General features: G+C 35.7%; 2 protein-coding genes across 5 annotated transcripts; one reads left to right on the top strand and one right to left on the bottom strand.

Moving 5' to 3' along the window:
* Positions 1–3,387: 3,387 nt before the first annotated feature.
* On the bottom strand, positions 3,388–5,057 carry LOC124157321 (retinal rod rhodopsin-sensitive cGMP 3',5'-cyclic phosphodiesterase subunit delta). Of its 2 annotated transcripts, XM_046531950.1 has the most exons (6): positions 4,804–5,057; positions 4,658–4,720; positions 4,429–4,564; positions 4,241–4,362; positions 3,884–4,108; positions 3,388–3,612 (listed from the first exon to the last, which is right to left on the bottom strand). In XM_046531950.1, exons 1-5 carry the CDS (start codon positions 4,842–4,844, stop codon positions 4,027–4,029), a joined length of 444 nt encoding a protein of 147 aa, XP_046387906.1. In that variant the 5' UTR covers positions 4,845–5,057; the 3' UTR covers positions 3,388–3,612; positions 3,884–4,026. The 2 variants fall into 2 exon arrangements, with proteins under 2 accessions (XP_046387906.1, XP_046387907.1); XM_046531951.1 differs by lacking the exon at positions 3,884–4,108.
* Positions 5,058–5,094: 37 nt separating this feature from the next.
* Positions 5,095–18,799, top strand: LOC124157320 (asparagine synthetase domain-containing protein 1). Of its 3 annotated transcripts, none has more exons than XM_046531947.1 (10): positions 5,095–5,362; positions 5,752–5,952; positions 6,254–6,490; positions 6,592–6,738; positions 9,124–9,406; positions 11,281–11,478; positions 12,373–12,548; positions 14,755–14,958; positions 15,197–15,307; positions 17,344–18,799. In XM_046531947.1, the coding sequence occupies exons 1-10, from the start codon at positions 5,297–5,299 to the stop codon at positions 17,713–17,715; spliced, it is 1,995 nt and encodes a 664-aa protein (XP_046387903.1). In that variant the 5' UTR covers positions 5,095–5,296; the 3' UTR covers positions 17,716–18,799. The 3 variants fall into 3 exon arrangements, with proteins under 3 accessions (XP_046387903.1, XP_046387904.1, XP_046387905.1); XM_046531948.1 differs by having other exon boundaries at positions 5,122–5,503; XM_046531949.1 differs by lacking the exon at positions 5,095–5,362 and adding an exon at positions 5,503–5,593.
* Positions 18,800–22,670: the final 3,871 nt, after the last annotated feature.

The raw sequence follows: 22,670 nt of genomic DNA, 5'->3' as shown, positions 1-22,670 counted from the left end.
TTACAGTTTCCTTAAAATGTTGGTTTCATCCACCTTTTCCATGCTTAAATCTTTCCTATTACTTGAACAACCATGGCTTTCCCCCCTTAGTTTTGATTCTAGGAACGCCCTTATACTGGATATCCTTTATCAAAGCCCACCAACTACACCAGGATGCTAGCATGTTCAGAGGGCACACTTCTAAGAAAAAATTGAATAAAAAAATTCCACAGTGCATAGTTGTGCCTGGTGGTGGGTTCAGCCTGTAACGAACTCGAAGATAGAGATGAAAGGCTATTCTGGTTGCCAGGGGCACCTAAAAGTAAATATAAGCAAGGGGGTACAAGTATGGCCGAGAAAAAAAAATCAATTGTGGTACAACAAAATGAGAAGCAAAATAGAGTTCTTCTGAATTTAAGGGTTTCACAGAATAGGCATAGTATATACAATTTGCACACTGAAAGCAGAAGAGATTAAAATTTGGAGGCTAATTGAGGAGGAAACAGCTCCAAGGGACAGACTTCACCTCCTTCAGTCAGGGGCTGATTAAGGTTGTTGTTTTGGGAGAAAGGCAGTTCACTACTTGTGGCCCTTGTGTTCTCTATTTGTGGTATGCAATACCTATAAGAGAATGTCTGAGGTCTGATATACATTGAAAAGTGACTTTTTAATGTTCATAATTATTTTTAAACATTGTTTGCTAAGCTGTTAAAATAAAAACTTTCATTGGAAAGCCACCGTAGAAATTACCATCTTTGCAAAAATTTCCATAAATTATAGGGGGGAGATTGAAGGGAAAGTGGCTGGCTACTCCTTCATACACTACAGTCTTCAGTATACCCTCAGAAATGACAGAGGACCATGGCAACCCACACATCCATCTCATGATATCTCCACCTTCCACATGGTTTTACACAGCCAATGTGCAAATTACTTTTACATACACCGTATTTCTCCTAATATATTCCCCCCCCCCCTAATTTTGAGGCTTCAGTTTCGGCAAAAGTTAACAAAATGTGTTCGAATATAGTCCCGCCCCCTTTACAGTATGCACATGGAAGAAGGAGGGGTATCCTCCTTCTTCCATGTGCATACTGTATTCAAGTACATAGCTAGTTTATATAAGACAAAAATATCAATTGGCTATCACAAAAGACACAAGGTACAGCTCTTCTGAATAGAAACAAGAGACACAGAAGAAATGTGGTATTTAGGTAATAAAATGCATAGCAAATACATAGAAGGCTATTTTCATAGTGTGACTGGGATAATCTTTCACTGAAGCCGGAAAGATGAGAGAAATTTACGTACTGGTGATATGTAAAATCGTCCTCTAGTGGAATTACCTTCCGGAGACTTCTATCAGGAGTTACTCACCAAATTCCTTCATTCGTAAAGGAAAGGACGAAGAATGGAATCAATTGAGCAGCTGAGAAAAAGGAATGATTCCTTACCCAAAAGTCAACAGACTCTATTCAAATAGCAATTTTTGTTGCCAAATTGATCAATTAACAAACTGTTAAATCACCAAGTATGACTTGTATATGTACATAGATTTAGGCTATTCTTTTTGAAATATTGGCATATTGAAAAACAAAATATGTTTTGTTCCCCCAAGAACCAATAACCACTATGCTTAATAACTGTGAAGTATAAGGTTCATGAAACTGTTCTGATAATGTAAAAATGAATAGAAGATAATATAAGTCTAGAATGAGAGAGCTTGTCAATGGATACATGAAGCGGTTTGTCCTTTTTGCGGTATGCATGAGGTGAAGTTATTACTACTGTCATAGGGCCTTTCTGTGAAGATTGTACTAATTCTGAAATAGAAGAAAGACCAGGAACACACAGATTTTAGAACAATTAAGCCTTACAGTTGAATTCAGTGAGCTTTAAGGATTATAAGTACCCAAATGGAGGTAGGAACAAGAAAGCACTTGAATGCAGGGTCAGATTTAGATAAAAAGAGGCCTTGGGCTATTCCACTTAAAAGGCCCTTTCACTTCCCATTTTTAAGTATGTACTATGTAAATTAAATGAAAGATAATAAAATACATCTCCAATATGTTGAATGAAACATTGTGATTGGTATTAAACTTTGTAAATTAAATAATAGTGTTCACTGTTTTAAGAATATTACAATTTTAATTTTGCAAGCAATTTGTTTTTTTTTTAATATAGGCCCGCCATGATCTTGAGGCCCTAGGCTGAAGCAAAATTAGCCTATAGGAAAATCCGGCCTTGCTTGAATTAAGATCAATTCACACTCAGGAAGAAGTCAACTTAAGCCATGTATTCTTGCGTAATGGATTTTTAAAATCAAGTCGATCTCGGAAAAGCCAATGAGCATGTTTAAGAAAATGGGAGTAAATTGAAGAGATACATGATTCATTTGTAATTTGAACATGGCTCCTACTGCTCCAGCGTGTGTAACTAATGGTAAATTAGTGAGGCCAGCCAAGAGGTAATAAAAGGAGCCTTTTACATTTGAGTACATATTATTTGTGTACTCATGCAACAGACATCATTCCACTGGTATTTCTGCAAATATAAAGCAAAAAACAAATGTGACCTGATGAAAAAAATTGCCCATCTGATTACTTTCAAGGATTAAAATTCAAGAGTAGAAGTAGCTTTTTTTCTGCAGGAGAACATATCTGGTGAATTCAGGATTCCAGTCTTTGATTAAGTTCACCGTATGAAATTAGCTTCCCTCCCACAAAACATAATACATATTTAATTTTTCAGAAACCACAAAATATCCATCAACTCAGACAAATTTCTCACTCTCACATAATACAATCCCAATAATTATGACATTTTTTGCTAATATCTTAACGGTATCTCTAAGTTATTTGCGAGGCTATGCCCAGGAGGTAGGGTCAAGGGGTTGGGTATGTGAACCCCATCCAATTTATGCCTCCTAGTCAAGCCCCACCCCTCAAAATTATGAATTTATTTCAGAGTCACTAAAATAATATCTCCACGAAAGACTTACAGAAAATACATAAGTACAGATTAGTTAAACTTCCACTCGAGTCAATCAGTGGTCACATTCACGTCCTTAAACAGTTGGACCTGGTGAACTGAACCTTTGGCATTTGTACATTATTTCGTCAACTGAAAATGAAGTCATCTCATTGTTGATCTTTTCATGAATAAGATTCCAGTTTCCCAAATAAGCATGACATTTTACGTGCAACCCACTCACCAATGTTGAAAAAACATTTCTTTTAGTTATACTATTGATAATGCAAGAGGTATTGACAATTTATAGTCCAGCCTTGAAATGGTGATTCCAAAAGGTTAGCCCACGGAACATTAACTGTCAACTGGATTGTATGACCTGTTTTGTTAATTTCTGGTGTGTAATAGGTATCATAAAGAGGAATAATTAAGCCCATAAATCTGTAATATTAATTTATTTTCACCTAGTAGAAGTACATAGTGCAACTAGAGATTTTTAATTGCATTTAGATACAACACTTGAGTGATAGTAGAATTTCTATCTCATGTGAGGGCTAGAGGTCTGCCATCAATGTGCGATCACAACTTATACACTTTTTGAATGTGACATCAAAGCTTGGTTAAAATTTGCATGGAATTGGTCCCATAGTTGATTGTACAGTCCTGAAGGCAAATTATTAGCAATATTTGGATTAGAAAGTAAATTCAAAATGCACATTTATTTGGATTTCACTAGAACACTGATTGTTATCAAATTTCTAAAACTTATAAGTAAAATATTTCAATATATCTTAGTACAATCAATATTTTAATAAGATGCTCACTTGAAGTATATAAACAAATTTATAACTGGTAAACACACTAGTGAAAATAATTTTTTTATCGAAGTGAAAATAACATTTGTATATACATACATAAAAACACTACATCATACCTTTCGTTGAAAAGTCTGTGTTACATAAAATTATAATGTAACAGTTTGAAAGTGCTCTCACTCAGCCTCGTTCCATCTAAACCCAAACTGGTATGCACACGGTGCAGAAGTACATAGGGCAATATGTGATATGTAAAATAACACTACACATAATACAAGCGAACATTGGATGTAGACACCAACAAATCATCATCATAAAACTTCGTTTCGATAACCACATTGCCACTGAAAACGAGAGACAAACATTGACACCATTAAAAATGTCAAGTCAATCGATTACAGAAGTTAATGCATCACCCACCACCTCAAAAGAAAGCCAGAATCGGCTAAAGGTTGTAAAATATTCATAAAACTTACTTCAAGACATTTGCCGGCATCATTTGCGACTCTGGAGCAGCTTCAATCAGGGACTGCCAGGTATTAGTAGAATTCGGAATAACGAAGCCAAATTCAAAAAACCACTCTTCCAAACATCGACCCTGAAGAAAAAAATACTTATAAAAAGGTTTCAGGAAGAAAAAATAACACGATAAACTATATACTACCTTGAAAAGAACTTTCTGTTCCAGTCTGAATTTCTCCATCGGCTCTACCGAAGAGAAATTTATTTCTCTTGAGACGGCTCGGCATTTTAGAATTTTCTTGGGTACTTTAGCTTCATGTTCTACGTCTGGAATTGACCTATAAACACATGTGGAAGTAAAATATATCAAGAATTTAATAAATATATCAATGAAAGTATTCTAATCAACCAGAAACTAAGCCCATACTTACAAATCCTCGTTACCCTGCCACAAGATTTTGCCAGTGTCCGCATCACGTAAATTCATCCAATTTCTAACAACTAGTTAAGGAATATTCAAACATATTTTATAATTTGAACTGGAATTAATGAAAACAATATTTCGATAAAAGGATACACAATGAAGCCTTTGAGTATATCTTCGCTCCGGGAAGGCATTTTCGGTGTAAGTTAAACGAAACGATTAACAGTTTATATCCACTAATTGTAACACGAACATATTAAATGCGACAGAATGTAATCTGTACTTAAGCTATTAAACATTTTTAATGGACACAAGCATTGATCAAATGTCAAATATGCCGCACGCCACAAAGTATCACGCAAAGAGCACACGCAACAAACATATTTCAACATCCATCAATCTCCCTCATCAATACATGTCGTAATGCGCATCAAGCAAATTTCTCCGTCAATTGTCTGCGAGAAAAATATTTTTGAATATGCTTTGGTAGTCGTATGTGACTTTTAAATTGTTTTCATCGTAGGGTTAACTATGAATTGGGGCGTTGCTCATGTTATATCATGCGAAGACAGTTTTTGACCTTAACGTAATAGTTATGTGGGTTTGAGATATTAGCCTGCGATTAGATATTGAATAGATTTCTAGCATGTGTGGTATACTATGTACCATTACATCCAATAAGTGTGGTAGTAATGATCTTTCCGGATATAAAGTAAGTACAATACAGCTAATTGATTTATGGAAATCTACACCAGCGTTTGCATGCACGGGCAAAGTTAAATACATCCTGAAGAAATCTTAGTTAACACGAAGTTACTGCCACTGTGATGAGACCTCGCTGGGAGGCATATGTGTAGGCTAATTATTTGCCATTGCATTAGCGATGTAAAAATAAATATTTGATGATTTCTACCAGAAGCCAAATTATAGTATATCTTACGTGGTTTGTACATAAGTACATATTATAAAAACCTCTGTTATTAATCTTTAGTCCAACTTTCAATAACTATAACACTTATATAGTGACGGATGTATTCTCCCGATATTGTATTTACTTTAACATTTATATACTTAGAGATTGTATTCCTTTTATTACTTCAGGAGTCAAAAAGAAGTACGTTATTGAAAAGGCGAGGACCAGACCGAACATCTTCTTCTAATCTTCTGGATATGAGCTGGAATTTTTATTTTGAAGGCCATGTTTTATGGATGCAAGGTTGCAAAGTTGTTGCTCAGCCTGCTGCAGATGAGTTTGGAAACATTCTGCTTTGGAATGGTGATATATTTGGTGGAAAATACAAGGTACTTATGCATAATTGAATGTGGAAGAATAAATCGTATCAGTTTATTTAGCGCCATTTGAAATGTAAGTAATATTTTTACAGATATATTTTTAAGCTTGCTTGACCTAATGGCTATTAATTTTGCACTTTAGTTTTGGACTAAATCAGTCATCTTTCCTCTAGAATTAAAAATACCTAAAATGTTGAATTTTGTCTCCATTGTCTTCGAATTATATATAAGTTACAGAATTCAAGAGTTTTTGAAATTATATATAATTTAGCTCTAGGGCAGCCTTCATAAAGCATTGTATGATTTACAGAAAGCTTCAGATGATGTTGGTGATACAGCCGCTCTGTTGAGAGCCTTGGCTGAAAACACACCTGCTGGTATTTGTGGTACCTTTTCAGAAGTGATCGGTCCTTGGAGTGTAATTTATTGGAATGAAAGCAGAAAGACTCTCTGGTTTGGTAGAGATCCTCTTGGGAGACACAGTTTACTTTGGTTTAGGAATACATCCAGCATCACTATAACATCTGTAACAGAAAGATCTCACTCGGTGAGTTTTTCTATATGTTTTACTATCTCTGTTTCCTTTATTTTGCCACTTCCTTACTGCCCAGATTTAATACCTTGTTTTCTATATATCTACACATGCAGGATGACTACTTAGAGGTTCCAGCTTTTGGATTGTTTTCTCTTGACTTCTCTGCAACTGATCCTGATGCATTACCCATTCCTACCCTACATCAATGGAGTCATAGGCCATCTGAGCTGGCATTTGGCATTGATGAATCTTCAGGCCAGGTTGCATATTTTTTTACTCATACCCTCTGAGAAATTCATCCTAAATTTTTTCCTAAGTTACTAATGTATGTTCTATATTCCTTGCTATTAAAGTTGTGCGACTTGATATGTACATAGGAATTTACAGGGTAAGAATATGGATGAAAATAGTGATTTATTAACATTGATTAAAGCATCACTGTGGAGAATCCAGAAGGATAGGCAAATGGGACATGTTTTTAGTAGCTTATTAGAAATTATACTTACTTTCACTCATAGGCGGCTCTGCCCCTATGACAGTTCTTCAATTTTTAAAATGCCATTTGTTGCTTGAGAATCATTTTGTTTTTCAAGTGACCATATTAGAAATAAGTAATAGTTTCACTTTCACTGGTAAAACAAGCGTATAGCATGATGTTTACGTCTTACATTGAAACCATAATAGTGTAAATGTGTGAATAAATATTTCGTGTGAAAGCACTGCAGCATTACATCGTTAATCTTCGAGATAGTGAACGTAAGCCCCAGGCACAGGGAACTCCAATCGTCTGTCACAAGCTGGTTAAGGGAAAGACTCCACAAACAAGAAATCAGCACTCAAGAAACAATTGTCACAAATTTACGAGTTATTTTCAATCAATATCTATTAGAAGTAAAAATATTCAAAATCAGAATTATTACAGAAAACAATGATGATAACTAATGATCCCATAGGAAACATTACCAAAAACTAAGTACAATCTGTATAAGTTTGCAGAAATCACCCATCTCAGCCAAGCTATCTATCCACTGCAAGCACTGAAGCAAGAGAGAGAATGCGAGCTCCGAAACGTGTCAGGGTGGAGGGGTAATAGGGCGATGTTCAAATTAGCTGTAAATCCGAGTAAATCTGCCGGTAGGCGCCCTTGTTGACTGGCACCACTGCAAAACGTCCGTCATCCAAGCTGGGGTTGGGGGAGAACCGCGTACTGCCGGAATTTCTCTCCTCTATCTTCTGGGTTGGAGACATAACCAACTGGGGTGATTGCTAGTAGAGGCAAGTCATTGGAATTCATGGAGGCGAGAGACATAGTGGGATGAGGTGTTGGAGGGAGAGAGAATTGTGATGGGACAAGTGGAGTACTTCTCACTCCAAACTGCATTCTTATGCCTCAGCACCCACTTCCCCTTGATTGCCAAGGAGTAGGTATTCCTCCACCGTACTACCTATATAAGTCTTGATCTCCAGGTATGGCTGGTTCAGTTGGCTGGTTTGGTTGGCTGATTTGGTTAACAGATTTCGGAGGGCAGAGTTCGGAGACAATATTTCCGAGACTTAGAGTCTCCAAGCCTTTGAGTCGAAGGGCCTTTGCGCGATAAACCTTAGCGCAAAAAGTCCTTAGTGGGAGATTTCTACGGACAAGTTCGGAGGAATTCAGAGGAATTTCTGGGGGGGGTACTAGAAATTTTTGGGGTGGGGGTACACTAAAAAAATGCCACAGCACAAAGTTTCTTCTTTTTCATTTTTCAGAAAGCATATTGCATATAGATTACAGTGTGAAATAAAATTTTTACTGAAAAAAAAACATTTTTATAAGGAACTACAAAAATAAAATAAATTTTCTATTAGCCTGACAGTATAAATTATTTGCTTCATATACAACGAGAAAAGTTGGGCACATGTTCCATTATAACACTCAACACTGTAATTCTCAATTTATTGCTAACATCTGAAACTCAACTTTCTTAAGAAACTTAATCATTCTTTCAACATACACACTTTTATATGAATAAATTTTTGTTGATATAGAAAAGAGCCATGAAAATAGTGACTTATCAAAAAGTACGTTGTAAATTTCCTACCTTATTTTTCTCATATTTTTGTTTTGGCTCCATCTTCTTCTTTTTCCTTTCCTATTTCACTTCTGCTTCTTTTGTTTGTAGAATTAAATTTATTGTTATCACAATTCATTGTTATCTTCCTTTTTATAATCGCAATGATCAGATTTTGGTGGCCATTTTTTTAACTAATCCCATATTCTTTTGTAAATGAATAAATAGATAAAAATAGAAAATTTAGTGTTTTGATACTTTTTCCTAGTGTTTCAGGCGATTTTAGAGGGGTTGATTGTATGACTTTTTGTTGTATCTCGTCTTGTTTACACCAAACATTAATATGAGTAAGCGAGTGTTCAGAAGTTGGTTTTAGAGTACATATATTGATAACATTGTTGGCTACTAATTCGTATAAATTCCTTTTTTTTTTTAAATACATGAGATATATGTTACTCCTTTTGTTTGGCACAGTACCCTTCCTTTCCAATTTTCTGCCTTATATGTATTCAGTCAAATACATATCGGTAAATCTTAATTCAGTAAATCAAATATTATTGTACCTACCATTTTTATTGATTTGTGAAATTTTAGCTTCCAGGAAACTATGATGTCAACCATTTTAATTTTTCAAATGTAGAGGAAACAATCAAGTCACAAATTGACTTTGGAAATCTCTTTCTCAAAGTTGTTGGAGAGAGTCAGTATTTATCCATTGAAAATATTTCTATTCTGCCTCCAAATGAAGCTCTTGAAGTGGTGAGAAAATCCTGGGTTGATGTTGATGTTAGATTGGAGACATTTCTCAAGTTGTTGAATGAGTCAATAAAGACAAGGGTCAAAACTCAACCAGGGCTGTGCAAAAACTGTATCAAAGGTTAGTTAATGATTCTCATTTTCCTACTTACATAGTGCGTTGCATCCATTTTGTATTTTTAATTTATTGAGATGATCTCCTTATTGAGATGGCTTGTATTGTGAAGATTTGTTGCTTCATGGTAATGTTAATTAACATAGTGTTTCAATAAGAATGAAATAAATAGATTTTTATCTTTAGATGAAAATCTATTTATTTCATTCACCCAAGTCAAGCCGCTTCACTTTAAACTTGTTGATATTATAAATATCCCAAGTAGAGAAATATATTTTAAACTTAAAAATTCTCAAACTGTCTTTTCCGTCCTTCATATGAACGACATCACTCTCCCGGGTTCAGCCAATGAATCCTCGTTAAGATAAAATAGTTTTTTTTACAACTTTTTGCTTTTTGCATTGCTGCTGCTTTGTCAGGTTGATGAGATTATGAAATCCATTAAAACCTTCACAAGGAAGGTAGATACCAGCTATCTAATTCATGGAAAAGAGTGCGCAAACCAATTCATGAGAAAAAGGTAAAGGATAATGCCAGGGAGGAGAGAATAATGAGAAGACACCTGACTATGACAAATGTGTAATAACCCTTTTAGTGCCAGCCTTTTTTACCTGGTGTACGCGAAGAATGCCAGGGCTTTTTTGATGAATTTGCACGATTTTACTTAAAATTTCAATAAAAATTCTAATGTGATTGTGTTGAAGCTAATTTTTTTTACTTAAACTTCTAATACTTACGTCATTGATTAAAAAGTTCACCTATGTTGTAATATCTTCCGTACAACTTGGGAAAAATATTTAATTTTGAAATTAATTTAAATACACCCGGCGGATAGATCGGCTCGTGGCATTCTTCGCACATACCTCTCGGGCCGATAGATCGGCTGGCTGCCACTAAAAGGATTAAAGACAGTTGATACCACCACTCTGCTATTCATCAACATGAAGGAGGTAGCTGCAATGCCGACAAAACTGTTGCCTACAATGAGGGACACATGTGTTGCATATTCTGTTAACCTCTCCACGGAATCTTCACAAAACCAGAAAAGTGTACACTAGGATTTCTGTGCAATACATGTTATCTCTGAAAGTTTGTTAATGAATAAGATCAACTAGTGATTAATTTGTACCCTTAGTGATAAAGTTTTACGAGAGACTCGTGTTTTTTCATGACTGCTTTTTCATGTGAATTTTTATTGGGTTGGAATTGCAAATATGTAATGAAACCAATATATAAATTTCAGCCGTGTAAATACTTGATTAACCCCTTCCACTTCAATTTATTTTCTGAAAATGGTGCTCCTATCCTCTATTTATTTTTTTGCTAGTTCTTTTTAAATGTTATGGTAGGTAAGGAAATTATATTTTGTTATTTGTAATCAACGCAAAGCAGTGAAAGAAAGAAGTGATTATTAATCATTGAGAACGCAGCTATCACTATGGGTAGAATATCATTTATTCCTTCCAATGCATCATATTTAATGAAATACGAGTTCTTTATGCACATTGTGGATGTTTTAACATTACCAAGCTTTCAAAATATTTTCACCATTCCCCTAAATTAGCGATAAATTTACGAAAATCTGATGACGAGCTACTCTCATCATTGTGCGATTTGTTATTGGAAGTTCATCATGAGCTAGACTCATCTTTTCAGTGCAAGAGGTTAATTTGTACCCTCAGTGATAAATTTTTACGAAAGACTTGTAGTTTTTTCATGACTGCTTTGTCATGTGAATATTTAACGGGTTGGAATTGCATGTGTAATGAAACCAATATGGAAATTTGAGCCTTGTAAATACTTATCAGTAATACTTTAGATATCAAGTAAGTTTTTCTTTCATTTTGTGGATTTAATGGTGATGAATATTTTTATTTCAGATGTTGGAAGCACTGTGGAAATTGATGTACATTGTACACATCCCAAAGTTTGTGTTCTCTTTTCTGGTGGAATAGATTCAACAGTTTTAGCCCTTCTAGTTGATCACTTTGTACCTGAAAATGAATCAATTGATTTACTGAATGTGGCATTTGCTAAGGAGAGAAGTTCGGGATTTCCACATAATTTAGAAAACTCTGGTAAAGCCTAATGCTTTAATTATTTCTACTTGTCTGCCATGTAAAAACTATTACTATATTTTAAATATGTGGATGATTTGATGATTTTTCTATCAATAACCACAGTAAAACCTGCCTTTTATGAGTAGCTACTCTATATAATGTTACCAATTTACAAACTAATAAAAAAAAAGTCTTGTATTAAGAAAAAAACATTGCAAGAGAACCTCTGATTTGTGACTTTTATTTCATCAGAAAATAATTTTGATTATTTAAGCTGGGAAAAATAAAATATATCTCTTTACTGTTTTTTTTTTATTGATCAAGGCAATCAAAAAAATTTTTGTGGGACTTAATTATTTTTCGTATGAGCAATTTATGAAGTGGGTAGCATGATTTAGTATGATAATGTCATTATAATTGATTAAACATGATAATGGCATTTAACCATACTGATGAAGTCACAATTTTACTACTGTATCTTACTAAATGAAGGTATTTTTATGTATTGTTTACCTATTATAATCTAGGTTTTGATTCTACTCTACATGGTTAATCATCTAAATCGTAAAAAATATGTTTTTGAATTTCAGATTATATATTTTTTTGCCGGCTTTGCAAAAGAATTCCATACTTAATAAATATTTACGGTTGGAAACAAAGCAATGGGCCACAGTGAAATTGTACCTTCATCGGTATGGTTTAAGGTCATTATCTTCCTAATGGGCAAAATATTTTAGCTTTTTGCTCTGAAACTTTAAAGGCTTGTTCTTAAAAATGTTATGCATATTTTTTGCTCCAGTAATGATATTTCATTTTCAATTAGTATGAAGCTGATGAAGTGTTATAATTTGTTATTTATTTCAGTTTGGATTTTTGTCACAAGCTCTAATATATATGTCATATTTTAATTAGAAAATACTAGTGGAACATCCAAAAAAGAGAAAAGGAAGAAAAATCCTAGAAAAGAAACTTCAATAATCCACCCTGCTGAACATAGTTTTGATGATGTTCCTGATAGAATCACTGGAAAACAAGCAGTTGCAGAATTGGCAGTACTTCGTCCCAACAGGATATGGAATTTTGTGGAGGTAATTGGTAAAAAATTATTTATTGGTGGATGTACAGTCACTTTCAAAAGTCGGTCCACATTCCTGGCGCAGCCGTCTCTGTTATTCTCCGAAGTCGACCTTCGCGTATTGCTTACGCTTTCCTTGTCCGCTGGGGACCGATTTGATTGGGTTGTGAAAATGGTGCAAGTTGACTACTTTAACCCTCGCCAAAAGCCCCAAGCACGATTTCAGAGGTAGGAAGGCCCTGGTGAACCCTCCTCCCGCACCCCCCGTAGCCAAACAATTCCACCATCGAAGAAAGCGGAGAAGAATTTAAGGATTTTTTTGGCGAGTAACACATCGTCAGAGGAAGTGAGAGGGACATCCGAATCGTTTGGTAAACTTATGCAGCACATATAGTACAAATAAAAATTTCGGAACATTTCGAGCATAATGCTCCAATTTTTTTCTCATCACGGTCTTGATAAAAATACGAAAATATATACGCCAATGTTAATATTGTTTTTTACGTTACGGCTACCATCCATGCTCGCGTTCGCCCAAATCGAGGGCGAAGGATTTTCGACATTTTTCAATGTTTACAAGTGAAAAATCAGTTACTCCCCAAGTTTAAGTTTATTCAGAGCACAAGTGGTACCCACATTTTGAATACCGCAACTTATTTACATTCTCAAAATAGAAAATAAGATTAAGTATTTCATTTTTTAACCTGGGCAAAGCTAACGGCAAGGAAATTGTTCCATGAGATAATTTATAACTCATGCATTATATTTTTCATATGAGAAATCGGATTGGTTTGATTTGCTTTTAAGAAAGCTATAATGTTTCAATGAAAGAAGTAGCGCGATATTTATGTGCATTGAATAAAATGACAGGCTTGTACGCCACAACGCATCGTAGGAAGTGTTGTCCTTTTCTTTCTGGGGAATACTCATACATTAGTATTGTTCAGTGTTTTTTTAAGAAAATAGAGCAAGCAACATCAGCGTGGAATTATAATTGTATGTTAACCGTTTATGGTGGTCATAGAAAAACATAATTTACCTGCCCTTCTGAAATTAAAAAGGGAGTATATTTGAGTATTATTAAAGGTATCACGGTGAAGTTTGAGAACATGGAAGATTTTACAAATCACCCCGCCTGCACCCCTCCCAACTTGAACTTACCTCTTAAATTAAGAGTAACGCCCATTGAATTAGGGCCCTTTCATTCTATCCATATCATTACCTTCATCCTTTTCCTCCCCCTTACCTCAAATCTCTCCTCTATGGATAGCACTTCTTCGTTTCTTTTCCTCTCTGTCCATCTCACCTTTTCCGTTGTTTTTTATACTCACCTTCATCCTTTTGTTGTCCATCTTTCGTCGTTGTCTAAGTTTCCGCACCGTAAATCGCTACATCATAAGTTTTATATTTGGTAGCAAATACATATCGTTTTTGTTAATTGCGCAGAAATAGTCATCAGGTACCCGACACGGTATATTTTTATTGGATGAAAACTATGCTTGCGTAGTTTTTTGTTTGTAGCATAATGATCGGTACAAGCCAGACTACTCTGACCATCCGCCTCAGAATACTATAACGGTGAGAATCACGTGACTGAGAACTTATGCTTTGCCTGTGCTCTGGCACCAGGAGTCGAGGAGGTCGCGAAGAATCTAGGAGTAAAGAAGAATGCCTCGGTAAGATTTTGCGGATGGTGAGAGTAAGTCAAACTGGCCCATTCAAGGCACAGAAGGCATAAGCAATACCCGAAGTTCGAGCGCAGCAGAAAACGTAGTTGCTCGCGCTGGTCGTGGGGACCGACTTTTGAAAGTGACTGTACCTCTTACCAATGGAATCAATGACGGTTTAGAAATTTTTAGGATCACTTTACGTCTTGATTTATCATAAGCACTTGGCTGCCCTCAATGTGCTAGTTTAGCCTAAATTCAGCCATGATTAAGTTAATTTAGTGCTATGCATTTATGAAAGCTCTTAGGAGTATAAGGTTCACAAAAGTGTATCCAGGATGAAAACTGGGGGGGGGGGGGGGGGGTGGGCAAGCCATGGTTGTCCAAGTTGCAGGTAAGATTTAAGCATGGAAAAGGTGAATGAAATCAACATTTCAAGGAAACTGTAACAGCTCTTTATTAGTTTTTAAAATTATTTGCTTGAAAAAGTGTACTATTAAAATAACGTGGTATGCTAAATTAATAGCGTTATTTTTCCAATTGATTTTTCAGATTGATGTGTCTGTGGCTGAACTGAATGAAGTGCGCCAAGACTTTATATCAGATTTAATCCATCCTTTGAAAACGGTCCTTGACGACAGCTTGGGATGTGCAATGTGGTTTGCTGCCAGGGGATTTGGCACCCTGCACTCAATAAGAGGAGCAAATGGTGTAGAAGCCTTCAGTATTAAGGAAAGCTATACCTCCCCAGCAAGAGTGAGTATAAATGTAAACGAAGTGATGTCAATTTTGTGAGATATTGCCAAAAACTATTAACAAGTAATTGTAGTGTACAGTATTGTGTTCTTCGTGTATGACAATTCTGGTAAGTATACTCTACTGTATGTATGGTGTGAAATTTGTTAGAAATCGGTTATGGAGGTAGTTAAGGGTAAGGCTTTCTCTTTAAGAAAAGGCACAGCATAATTGAAAAGTGTGCTTGTTATCAATACAGGTTGCAATCCTTGGAAATGGTGCTGATGAACAATTAGGTGGTTATTCACGTCATAGATCTGCATTAGAAGATGGAGGATGGCCACAATTAGCCTCGGAGATGTCAAGACAGGTTTGTAATGTCATTTACTTCTGCTAATTGATAAGGGCCTCAAAATGAAGTTACAGAAGGGTGCTGATTATCATATGACTATTACTTTGGATCGATCTGTCTGTTTGTGTCTGTCAGTCCCTTGAATAATGTGTGCATATTATAGAAGGGAATCTTGTTTCCTTCCATGATTTTCTTCCAGCCCCACCTGTTTACGTTTCTGTAAGTCACTCTTGTAAGCATTGCCCAAAGTTGTGCACTAACTTATTTCATTTTCTCATGCAAACTGTTATACAGCTAAGAATCCATTTAATTTAATTTGATTTAATACTGTTGGGAGTCACCTAAATGAGTTTGTATTGCTTGTGCAGAGGGTTGAATTGGAAAAATCGATTGTTTTTTTGAAAAATTATCCTTTTGAAAGAAGTTCAGTAATTGACCCAAGGTAAGGTCCGAAAAATTGGGATCTCTTGGTCAACCCTAGAGACATCATCATCATACTTTTCAAGAGAAAGGGAGTTGAAAAATGACCAAATAATATTTTGTTAGTCATTCCTTTTAGCTTGTGCTGAGTTGAGGTTCCTCATCACTTAAGGAAAAAATATAATCCATTAGGCTGTATCTGTGATTGTTAAGCCACATAGTGACTATTTCAAGTTTGTGAGTAGGGGTCCTTAGGCAACATTGTGGTATCATGGGAGGTGTTGCAGATAGTATATACTTGCATCTCCTTCAAATACATTGAGTGAAATTCATGTCCCATGCATCTTTCAACATTTATATAACTTATACTTGATAATGTAAACATTTATTAAGGATTACAATCGTGGAAAAATTGTTTGAATTTAATATAGCACACATCACGTACCTAATGTAACTCATAGGGTTACTTAATATAAAGACCATTGATGCACCATTATATTTGAAGAAGGTAATATGTATCAGTCTGTGAAAGAGCCTGGTGAAGCATAAATTTTCATTTTTTGGTATGCTGGCTACTTTAAAATTCATTTTACCAAATTTAGAATAAAATAATTATCTTTTCATGTTTACAATATTTCAAGAACAAAAATTTCAGTTCTAAAGCCAAGGGTTACCATGGCATCAAGGGAGTCACTTAAATGGTTGCAGACATCTCTCTCCCCATCAATATTCTTCCTTCGTTTAATAAACCTTAGCCACTCTTTTTTTGTAATTTCAAGAAAGAAACAAAATGCAACAAATGTAACTTTATTACTTTATTGATACATAGTAAGGCTATGACTTATGATGTGAAACACCAGGAAATCCAGCATTGTCCGCTAAAAAAATTAAAGTTACATATTTTTCGTTATTTCAGAAATCTTACCTTAATTTTTTTACGCATTTTCTCGGTGTTTGAGTGAAGAAAGTAGAATAGGGTAAAAGAGTACATTAAAGGAAAGTATGAGCGATGCTGTGGTCCACTTCGATCGCTCCGAATATGCCACTGGATCAGAAGATGGTCAGCTGCCGTGGCTGACGAAAAGATATTTGGCACCCATGTCAACTACTATATTAGTTGAGTGGTACTTATACAGCAAGTTGAAATTCCCAGGACAAGGCATTAGAATGAATGACTTATTGACTTTAAAAACGATAGTTAATACATGAGATGAGTATCATGATAGGGCTTCCTGTCGGCAGGTTGCTGGACTTACTGTCCTTGACAGCTCTGTAACTGAAACTACTCAACTTGAAATTCGTAATGATACTCGAAGCACTCGAGTTGAGTGCCAACGACTCGATTTGAATTTTTGAGTACTCGCACGTGCCTCAATTATATGATTGATTATGATTCACTAATCTAAAGGTCACAAGTAGATCATGAATTCCTTGATTGCATATGCACCCGTCTATTGAATTGTAATGCTTTGAACTTTTTATTAGCACCCTTGTAAGGAGCAGGTACTCAAAATTATATCAAGATTTCTCTGTCTATCAAGTTAATTCTTAATTTTTAGCAACTATTTGAAGTTGTATTTTCTGTATCTTGATAATAATTCATCTGACTTTTAGAATCAATGCTATATTTTTAGGTGCGGAATTTACCTGCCAGAAACATGGGTAGAGATGACAGAATATGCTCTGACCATGGGCGCCAGCCAAGGTTTCCATTCCTTGATGAAGCTGTAGTTTCTTACCTATCTTCATTAGCTCCATGGGAGAAGGTGGTTGCTCAAGCAAAGATGCCCAGAAGAGGAAGTAGTTCCAAATTAAAGACTCAGCTGACTCTGAAACCAGGTGTTGGTGACAAAGCTCTCCTGAGGCTATTGGCTCTTCAACTTGGCTTGAGAAATGTTTGCACCTTTCCAAAAAGGGCCATGCAGTTTGGAACTAGAGTGGCTAAATTAGAATCAACGGGAAAAGAAAAAGCAAGTGATGTATGTCAAAGGCTTGTAAGTTCTTGAATTAAAGATCATTGTCATTTTAAACTTGAAAATATTTTTATGCCATCATGTGCGTTAATGGTGTCTTGTATTATTTGTATTATCATTATTTCAAATTGTAACAAGTTTGGCTAAGGATTTAATCTGAAACTTCAGACAGTGTGATAACTGTGGCAAGGCAGTCAGAGCCTGGGTGCCACTCGGGTGAAGGCATCTTTTTTTGGAAGATTTTAGTGGGCTGAAAAAGGATCAAACTTCGTAAATTGAACTGTAATTTTTTAATGAATTGTATCTGTGATTTGGTGAGTGAATTTTCTCAAATAAGTTGCAAGTTCCTAGGTGATACTTGGTGGAGACAATTTGTTTTGCAAAGTGAAAATCTGAGCAGATAAAAAATAAGGTATAATTCTACAAAATTATATTTAACTAACCTGGATTTTGACTGCTAGGTAGTTTTAACCAAGAAGTTGTTTTGTGAGTGCCTTGTATGTATTTAAAAGTGATGAATGATGAAGGGTGGGGGCATAAAGATCTATAGGGAATGCAGGGAAATGAGTATCCAAGGTAATGGCCTTCAGTATTGTAAACCATCAGCCTAATGAAAAAGGTCCATATCAGTGGCTTATCCTTTAAGGCCGCAAGCTGGATTTTATCATACAAACCATCTCTCAATTCTGTAACATGATTCAGCGACTCTTATTATGCTCCACTCTCCCCGTTACTGAGTCACCCTACCTACTGTATACTAGTGACAATAAGGTTTTCTGATGACTTTTTGATATCCTTGAATCTATGCAACACGCTATTCAAATATGTAAGTTAGGGCACATAGTTTTCAGGGAACTCAGTGGTTCAAAATCGAAAAAAGGTGGTCGAAATTATTACCGCTCTTATTCTTAGTCACTGTTGTATTATGAAGAAGCATTTTATAAGAATTTTGTCCGCTGAATACGAATTTGAAGTTATTTTTGTTGTATCTTTGATATTATTGTTTTTAAATGGACTATTATTTAAACAATTAAATGTTAAAAATAGATATTTTATTCAAATATTCATTCAAGGTGTTGATTGATGCGCATCAAATAAATCGAGCTATTTTTTCAGATCTGTGACTGTTATTTGTTAAATTTAATATTATTTATAAATTATATAAACAATTAAAGTTGACCGTTTTTAAAGATATGGTAATTTGTGTTCGTATACAATTTTTATCTGTTCAGCCTAAGTTAAATTTTTTATGCATAACCTTTGATACTTTCATTTTTTTTAATGAATTTGCTTAACAATTCAAAATTATAATACCTTATGGTCAATGCCCTCAAGGCGAAGATGAAATTCGCATCAGTGACCTTCAAGTTGTTTGGTGAGGTAAGTACAAGGATTGAAAGCAAACATTTAGGCATTCTAACTTTTTCTCTTAATATTTTTTTCCAGTTTAATTAAATTACTGAATATTGTGACTGAGACTATGGGATAAAACATAAATAAGGATATTTATGTTCGTCCCTTTTATCCCTTCCATCGATCACGTAGTTCAACTAATTTCCAACTGAATTCAATATCACTCAAAGCAAAAAATCCACGAAGGATATCTCAAAATACCTCGCACACACGCGAACTTTGTCCTCACTCTTGAATCTGTGACTATAGCAAATGCGTTGTTAACACCTCAGGTGTGACTTTAAATGCCCGTGGTCCTTCTCTCAGCGAATGCGATGCACCGTTTGAGTCCTCTGAATGCCATGCCTCAAGCATGCGTGGGCAAGACATATCTGCCTGCTTTCTTTCTGTGCTTCTTAATTGCCTTTGTTTGTATGCTCATATTTTTCTAATATTTTTCCAGCTGATGCCAGGATGCTTGCTCTAAGAGCAGCGTCTGGCGGATGCTCATGGAAGATATTCTTCCACTCACATAAAAATGAGTGATTTTACGCCTCAGGTATTTTTGCACTGAATTGTTGAGGCCTTTACTTTGTAGAATTCCATATTTAATGTTTGGAAGGAAATTTCTTAGCTTTTCTACAAAAAACACACACTTTATTGCCGACTAGTTTCGGTTACACTGTACCATTTTCAAGACTAGTGGTTTCAGGTATTTTTATCCCGGAGGACTCATGTTTGTCCATTTATACAAACTACAATGAGCCACAAAATGGTCGTAGTACTAGCCAATATCATAGATCATATAGTGTAGAATACGAATAGTACCTTCAAAAATTCCTCCAAAAAAGTTGAAAAAATGACTTTTGACCAGCTTTTTCAGATTTTGAACCACCATGGGGCATTACTTCGATAGCTCAGAATTGATCATTGAGGCATTGTAAGGCAATTACAAAGACGAGATTCTCATAAAATAAAAAGTAGATAATGGAGAAAAATTATTACTCTTGAAAAATCACATGTTCTAAACAGATGGAAAAGAATTTCTCCTGGCCCCATACAGATTAGCAACCCTACACGGATTTTTGTTTTAATTTGTGATACAGAATTTTGATAGCTCTGAATATAATGGTAAGATGTAAAACTTGGGGAGTAAATAATTATAAGAAATGACTTTTGTCGAGGAAATTCAACTGTTAAAATCATACATAGTGCAATAAACTTGGTACTGTTCTGATATCTAATATTGACACCTTTAAAGGCTAGTGTCGAGAGAAAAAATCTAGGCTGTGGTCAGAAATTTCTTTGGGGGTTCCATTAGGAGAGGGGGTATAAACATATCCATGACAAAGGCTATCCATAATGCTTTTAAGCATAAGCTGCCACCCAGCATTCCATGTGTTCAGGGAGAAGCCTCGGACTGTGTGGCATGGTCAATAAATAGATTTTTTTTATGTTGCTAACGGTCGCAGATGATTTCTTTGTTGGTACAGTTTAAAATTTTTGCTGTAATTGTGGTGTCAAAATCTGAGAGTGACTTGGGTCCTTGTTCTATTGCTCCTTACGGGCAAAAAAATTACTGATATCAGAGCCCACCAGCTTGTAATGTACCAACGAAAAATATCACAAAACAGTGAAGAAATCAGATTATAGTAAATGGAAAAGAAATTTTGTACTTATGCATTAATGATTTAATTCATTTCCTTTGCTATAGAAGATTCATTTCCCATATCTGTCAAGTACGGAATACCCCATGGGCAACAGCCAGCTGTGCTTTTGTCGAAAAATCTTAATTTTGTCGATGCTGGCAGTCGCAGATCATCCCTCATGGATCAAACCTTAGAGACTTAGTTGTATTAAATAAGGATCCAAGGGGGACCCTTTAAAGGATACAAACACACCGGGGCAGGGACTCAATAATTCAACTAATACGCCCGATCACCTGGGGAGGGGAATGAATGGGAAGGAAGATAGGAGGGAGGCGCCGCACAGTGGTCCCAAATAAAAAAAAGCTGGGAAAATTAATAACGTCGTAATTTTACCTAAATTAGCAACAAAATGGAAGTTCCTTACTGATTTTGATCGCTTAAATCTGATTTTGGCATTATATTTAATGCTATCTCTTCATTTTAGCATTTTTTGAGCTGTTGTTATTTAACCCTTTAGCTGCGGGAGCGTCAAAATTTTTCTGCCACTGTGTGCGGGACATGAGCGGGGAAGATATTTTTGTGTGTGTCTAGCAGGTAGTGGACCCTCATAATCCGGGACTACCCACCCTACCCCCTGACGACAGACCATGAATACAATTGAGCCCTTTCTAAGAATCATAATTGGAATTAAAATATTTGAACGTTACTTTATCTAAATTGAATGTAAATGAATTTTTTTCCTCAAATTTGGCCAGCATGACATTTTTATGAGCGATTTGATATCAAACAGTAAAAAAATCCATTGATTTTTAACCATATTCCTCAATATTTCAACCATACTTCAGCCGATTTGAACTTTGGGGAGCATTTGGAACGTATGTTTGGATGCGGTAGGTAAAGGTAATGGATAATAAAGGTTATAATAGGCATTCTCATGCAGGTGGTCCGATATTACACCAGATGAGGAGCTGTTGAACTGGAAAATCTGAGGAGTAAAATCATCAGTCCTGGACCAAGAAGATGATGCGGATTCAATGTCCTCAGCCAAATTGAATGGACCACCATCGCCGGAATCATTGGCATCATCCTCATCCGTCTCAGTATCCCTGATACCCTGATAGACACAGACACATCGTAAAAATTTCCGTCCTCACTCTCACAATCAGAGTCGAATAAAATATTGAGAACTTCATCCTTGAGAGAAACCTTTCTCCTTTTTGGCCGAGATGGCAAATTTTCACTATCTATAGTGAAAATAAATGAAGAGATTCACAAAATGTAGTCACTCGAGTGGGTACTTGATTAGGAGCAAACGTACACCACCGAAACTCTGGAAAAACTGAGCAAAGATCAATAGAGCATGTGGAAAAGACAGGATATTCGAAGGGAAACCCATTCGGTGGGAAATCCAGAACGAGATTATAATACTCAAAGGAAAGAAATGTCCTTGGTAATTACGCAGGTGCGACAGACCCACCACCGAAAGTATAAGAAAGAATAACCAATGCTTTCAAATAAGTTTCCCCGGCTAATGGATAATGACAAGATTAAAAAATTCCTAGGAAATGTAAGGATTCATTGGAATTGTTTTCTTCGTGAATGTGCCGCGGAGAGACCTCTCTCTCGAAGAAGGGATAATCTGGGTAGCGCTCCCCGTGGTGAGGGTATCCAGTCCTCGAAAGACGCCTTTGTGCTCTCTGCCACTAGGTTGGGCCGAGTTCAAGCAACCGCGGAAAGGATGGCAATAAAATCCTAAGGAAAGTCTGCCAGTGGTAAGAAAATCTGGTCAAACGTAGAAAAACGTTTTTCCCGCACTCACCATGCAGAACGTTTAAAAACGTTCCCGCAGCCTATAAGGGTTAAACAATTTTTAGAAAATCTCGATATAGATGCCATTGCGATTGGCAATAACTTGTTGGTAATGGAAACCTTAAAACAGTAAAATTT

Source organism: Ischnura elegans, chromosome 4 (assembly GCF_921293095.1).
Source record: "Ischnura elegans chromosome 4, ioIscEleg1.1, whole genome shotgun sequence".
In the NCBI taxonomy this organism is placed as follows: domain Eukaryota; kingdom Metazoa; phylum Arthropoda; class Insecta; order Odonata; family Coenagrionidae; genus Ischnura; species Ischnura elegans.
The sequence above is the reverse complement of the archived record's forward strand: the minus strand, read 5'-3'. Positions and strand labels throughout refer to the sequence as shown.

Bases quoted from the DNA above. Each gene is read 5' to 3' on its own strand.
- LOC124157321 (XM_046531950.1), bottom strand. From the start codon at position 4,844: ATGCCTTCCCGGAGCGAAGATATACTCAAAGGCTTCATTGT. The intron at 4,565-4,657 runs GTAAGTATGGGC...ATGTGTTTATAG, and splicing joins TGGCAGGGTAACGAGGATTT to GTCAATTCCAGACGTAGAAC. The intron at 4,109-4,240 runs GTAAGTTTTATG...TCTCGTTTTCAG, and splicing joins ATGCCGGCAAATGTCTTGAA to TGGCAATGTGGTTATCGAAA.
- LOC124157320 (XM_046531947.1), top strand. From the start codon at position 5,297: ATGTGTGGTATACTATGTACCATTACATCCAATAAGTGTGGTAGTAAT. The intron at 5,953-6,253 runs GTACTTATGCAT...TATGATTTACAG, and splicing joins TATTTGGTGGAAAATACAAG to AAAGCTTCAGATGATGTTGG. The intron at 14,959-15,196 runs GTGAGTATAAAT...TTATCAATACAG, and splicing joins GCTATACCTCCCCAGCAAGA to GTTGCAATCCTTGGAAATGG.